The 6,000-nt window shown below is 38.9% G+C and overlaps 1 protein-coding gene across 1 annotated transcript in view; it reads left to right on the top strand.

Annotated features, from left to right (window-relative positions):
* Positions 1 to 2,144: 2,144 nt before the first annotated feature.
* LOC124163983 (potassium voltage-gated channel protein Shaw) overlaps positions 2,145 to 6,000 on the top strand; it is a 50,983-nt gene continuing 47,127 nt past the window's right edge. The window contains exon 1 of the mRNA XM_046541127.1: positions 2,145 to 2,353. Within this exon, the coding sequence (XP_046397083.1) occupies positions 2,145 to 2,353 (209 nt within the window). The remainder of the gene's footprint in view (positions 2,354 to 6,000) is intronic.

Below are 6,000 nucleotides of genomic sequence, written 5' to 3'. Positions count from 1 at the left end.
TCCTCGAGACGGGATAACCCTTCTGCCCCTTGGGACGTAGCCGTGATCTACACCTACACATTACCGAATGAATTTACCCTCCAAGAGCAGCTTACACTCTTAGAAAGAACGACTGGGTTTTGACAGGCTTACATTTGAAAATAAAACTCCTAATTATCCACATTTCCCAATTCATGAGCTTTACGAATGAAAGAGAGAGTAATTAGGGAAGGAGTTTATGAGGTCAGAACACAGAAGGCAAAGCTTCGGAGTGAGAAGTGATATTCAGCACACGGAGACAGTAGCAAAATTCAAAGCACAAAGTGCGACTGGTTCCTGAAGAGCTGTACGCATTAAAGATTATTCGGACGCAGGAGAAAAAGTCAACCGTGGTTGTGTAGAGGTAGTGCACAACAGCCAGAAGAACATATAAAGACTGTTCCCATCCTTTGTACAGCGCGAATATCGGGGGGATCACGAGGGGTATAATTCTAAAAACTGTAAGAGAGGTTCAGTAGCTAGGTGGTAAGGAACAAGAATCGCCGCTTTAAAATTCAGAAGACAGCACATTCACCCGGGAAGTTGTTCAGGTGACTATCCCGGAGAGATAAGCGATATAAAGTTAATTACCGATAGGGCCTCCCCCACTCTCGCAAAAACGACCCTGCTGACCCGCCTACCGAAAAGACAGCGGGTGCCGGGGAAGACGAGTGAAGCTGACCCTTCCGAGGCAAAGCGGAACTTCGGACGCCGACCTTCCTGTCCATCCTCATCCGAACCTTCCCGACATCCATTGCGCGCGACATGAAGGACAGTGACGCCATCGTGGACGGAGAGGAGGTCAAAGCGGGCAGTTGGTGTGACGGTATACAGGAGAAGGGTTCGCCTCCGACCTCGCTGTCAGCTGGCCGCCTTAGGTGAGGGCGGATTTATCTAGACGGACAGAGAAAGGAGTATAGAAAGACTCGGAAATATTGTGGCTGGACTAGAGAAAGAAAGTGAACTTGAAACATTGTGAGAAAGGCGGCTGGGTCGGAATAAAAACCGAAGCCTTGCCATCCTCAGCAAGTCACACAAACCCATCTTATCATACCACTACAAATTTGACGCGATTTGTTGAAGGCCTTAAGGCTGGTTATTTTGTAAAGAGATTAAAAAAAACTAGGCAAGGACAGAGAAAATCACGAGGGAGAAAGATAGGAGATAATAACAATAATTTTTTAAGTAGCCCTGTCCTACACTAAATATAAAAAAGGTGCTAAATGAGTGCTGGGGTAAAGAGAATTTTTCCAAAAGGTGCCTGCTAGTAGACTGACTCGAACAGTTTTTTCGAAAACCGATAAATAAATGTGATAAACTATTCTTTGGATAAAAAAGAGAAATAACACATCTATAAACGCTCATACTACACAGAGATACATTATCGAAAATAAAAGATTTTTCCATTTCTTCACAGAACTTAAAAAAAACCATATCTGTTTCTCATCCTCCCACTTGTTTTTTGAAAAGAGAGGTGGAAAACTTATAAACCATATCGTTTCCGATTTCATCGTGTGAGCAGGTATCAAGGCGAAAATTCTAATAAAACATTTATTAATTCTAAGGATAAAACAAACTCTAATGGTTAGCATTTTTTACTGAGAGGGGGTATTATACGTGTTTTAGGGTACGTAAAAGAAGTTTTTTCATTCGATCATTTGCAACACTGAAGAGTATCTTAACCGTTCAAAAAAAAAATTTTTTCACAAACATTTTTTCTCACGTCAAAAATATATCACTTACAAAACACAAAGAAGTACATTGCAGTGCACGTGTTCCCACGATTGCCATTTACATAACATACGTCACAAGCAACTGAACACGATCTTTTTTCTTCATAAATACACACACTCAAACACGAAAACACACGCAAACGACACGAAAAGGATATCAAGTGCTTTTTCTCTCTAGGATATCGATACGACAGAAAGCAGCGGTGATATACACGAATACGAAAATTTCTGTGGTGGTGATTCTTTGAATGATATTACAATAATTTTTCTTCGAAAAGAAAGGCTCGCGGCACGAATACCACTGAACCTTTCGTCCAGTACACATAAGTGCTAGGGGATTTTTCTATTCACCAGTAGTCGGCGTCGCTCAGACGCCACAGCAAAGGAACGAAGATGAATCTCATCAACATGGACGCAGAGAACCGTGTGGTGCTAAACGTAGGAGGAATCAGGCATGAGACGTATAAGGCGACCCTGAAGAAGATACCGGCGACGAGGCTGTCCAGGCTGACGGAGGCTCTGGCCAACTACGACCCAATCCTCAACGAGTACTTCTTCGACAGGCACCCTGGAGTGTTCGCACAAGTCCTAAACTACTACAGGTGAGTTTTTCAACAATATTTTTTTTTTAATTCTCAAAGCTCTTATTGGCCATTTTACACCGGGATGTTCAACAAATGTAACAAGTAAACGTACACAAACAACCATGCCCTTTTCACGCCCTCCTTCTTGTGTGGGCGTTTTCCTGCAGTGGGTTTTTTCGCTGAAGGATATTACACCCTTATCCTCATGTTTTTTCCCACCAACTTAAATCTTTTCTACACAAAAATTTCACATATAGTTGTTTATATTTTTTGACATTTCACAAACAGTGTATATTGTATATTATTGGTACTGTAAACGTTTGTCTAATATTTTATAATATGCTTGCATTGACGTTATCGAGGGGTTAGGTGGAAGAGGGGACTTTCCAGTCTCAACCTCGCCCGAATAAAGGCATTTTATTATTATTATTATTATTATTATGCCCTGGACCGGAGAAACCTACCCAGGCGGGACTCGAACCCGCGACCTCTTGTTTGGCAGGCGAGAACGTTACCCCGCCGAGGCCGGGAATATACTCGTAAAGTAAAATCAGATCCTTTCCCGGCGAATAAATTCGAAAAAGGCTATTCGGGCTTCCAGCCGGGTGGTCTCCCTCCCAGTGGCGCAGCGAGAGGGGTTTTTTTTTGGAGATAAGGGCTCAGAGAAATTTTAAGTATAATCCATTTTACTTAATTAGATTGATGTTACTAATAGAATAGGGTAAGGATTAATAAAATATCCCTCAGAAAGCCGTAAAACTCACCATTTTACACAATTTATCTTAAAATTCTGCAATTTATTAATCTCGCACCTACCACTTATCCTGGAGGGTATTCCATACCATCCATGGAGGATATTCCATTCCATCCCAGTATTACATAGTTGCACCTAAACCCCCCAGCCCCCCTCCAGAATTACCAATCTATCTCAGAATTATTAAATAGACTGGCTCAGAATGGAAAAAAATAACAAATCACTGGGTCATTTTACATGAATTTTCATAAGAAAATATTTCCCTTGACCGGGATTCGAACCACAGGCCCGCTGCGGAGACCTCTACGCTATCCATGTTCTTTAAACCCATCGTAATTTTACCGAGGTTCAGCTAGGAGCATTTTAAAATTGCCACGGGAAATAAAGAACCTTTTCTCAATGCAGTGGCCCGGAAAAGCACTCAAAGGTCCGCGGTTCGATTCGAGGTTCAGAGAAATGTTTCCTCATGGTTAATCATCCGTTGTCCACCGCCGTTCACGCGGCAGGTTTGAAATAAACCAAAAAGGTCATTTTGGTTTTTATCTAAAGTCTAGAAAGAAGAGTTACATAAATAAATTATTCGCTCGGTACTGATATATTTTGAGATGACAAAAAAAGTTTAAATTTAACAAAAACTAGGAAATGTATTCATAGTAGGGATGGACGGATCCAGGATTTTTTTTCGGATCCGGATTCGGATCAGATCCTTGATTATCGGAGCCAGATCTTTCGGATCGGATATTGTCGGATAAAAATGCATTTACAAATTCCTGACACTGAGATTCCCCCAATGATTGTTCAATCTCTTAGGAAGAGTCACACTGTCTGCCAGTCGTATTTTGCCTTTTTTATTTTCCACGGCTGAAATTCTCCTACGTAACCTCTGCGAGAGCTTGCAAACAAAACGGTTTATAATTAGGACAAGAATTGCATGCGACGGCGCATTCGAAGATATCGGAACTCTTTCTACCCTTATGGGGCGTTGCATTAACTGAAGCTATTACTTAAAATTTCGGATCCAGAACCGATGTCTTCCGCGAGTTTTGATCCGATGAAGGGCAATATCCGCGGATATTTGGATCCGAGGTATCCGATCCGACCACCCCTAATTCATAGTTGATAAAAGTGGAAATGGTTTGGTCTCTTTACTTGCCGGTTCCGATCCGGGTTTGTTCTTTTCATCTGTTATAGGTCCCCATTCGATGACTCGGTTATACCAAGACCTACCAAGGCCTACATACATCCCTCAAGCATACACTGCATGCAAATGAAGCCCGGATAAATAAAAGTTATATGAATATTTTCTCAGCCAATTTAACCCTTTCTAAACCAGAACTACTTCTGAGAGGACTCAAATTTCAAGATTTCTCATTTTATAAGAGTGAAAATTTTCTACGTAACGATAATTATCGTGGCAGGTATATATATTTCGCCATTAAACTGTACAGCACAAAAGAATATGAAGTTTATATATTTCCTGAAAGCAGCTGAAAATTTAAAAATTTTTGATGTTACTTATAAGCAACTTTGGGTAATAATGGGTTAATCCCATACCATCGTTCAACAAATAAAAATGTCACGAATGAAAATACGACACGTTCAATTAAATTCTCGAATTCAATGGGTCTTATCCCTCAGCAACTTTATGCTGTCTGCCCGTCTCTAATGAGTTTGCCCATACAAAAATCCGACAAATAATATGAATTTTAGAGAAGGCGAATATTTTATACTCAGTTCATATCGAATTCTAGAAATATTCGTTTAATATACATCCATATGCTTCCTGAGTAGCGGTGCCAATGAAATACAGGACCCACAGTCCTGAAAAAATCAGCCCTTGCATTGCGTTTGAAGGTAGCATCATAGTTGATAACCCTGTAGATATGAGTGAAAGATTATATACAGTGAATCCGTGCATTGAACGGTTCACGGAACGACTAATTAAGTATTTTTAATGTATTGTTCAAATCACACTCCGGACGTTGATTTACGCAGAAAATCTAGCATGAGAAAACTTGCCACCAATTATTATTATTCATTAAATGTAACTCTGGGTGGTTATTATTGGAGCAAAATAAATTGTTAAAATCTAGCCACTTAAAACTTATGATTCCATAAAGCCTAAAAATCCAAATTTCGTCAATTTCCAATAAATTATTATTACTGCCACAGCTATTGAAAAACCATTCAATTTTAGTAAAGCACAACAATTTACTCTGAATAAAACTTTTTACTAGAATCCGATTAAAATAAATACACTTCCTATTCGCTTTGGAATCCATCAAATACTGAAAAATGAATAAATTTTATCCCATGTTACGATCTCATTGGGATTTCGTAAATTCCGGCTTAGCCACAAAAATGCTGCTGCCTACTGAACAAATAGACTGCCCATCAGTTTAAGCTCAAATTTAGAGGTTTTAGCAGAAAAATAAACAATTGAGAATATACCGTATTAAGCTTTATTTTCATCGATAAATGTTAAAATTGAACCGTTCCATTTATATCACAATATATTCATGTGAGACTATTTGACAAGTTTTTTGAATTCGTTTGTATAAAATGTTCAAAATAGGCTTTTGAGAAAAAATAATAGTTCATTCCATGGTAACTATATGGTATATCAGATATCTTTCAGGGGCTAAAATTATTTTCAATAGGAATTTCTAGGAACTGATGTTCATTCAAAGAAAATACCGAGGTTCTTTACGTTAAATTATAATAGTTACACAAATTTTTTTAAGCATCAACAATTTATATTGAATAACATTCATTTTATTTAATGTCACATTTTTAATAAATAATACAAAAAATGGTGGAAAAATCATACAGTAAACACTGTCACTATTGCATCCTGTCCACTGTTAAAATGATAACGCATGATCGTGAGGTAAATGTATATCTTCTCACT

The sequence above is a fragment of the Ischnura elegans genome, chromosome 8, assembly GCF_921293095.1.
Source record: "Ischnura elegans chromosome 8, ioIscEleg1.1, whole genome shotgun sequence".
NCBI classification, from domain to species: domain Eukaryota; kingdom Metazoa; phylum Arthropoda; class Insecta; order Odonata; family Coenagrionidae; genus Ischnura; species Ischnura elegans.
Note: the sequence above shows the minus strand (reverse complement) of the source record. Positions and strands in the feature narration are given on the sequence as shown.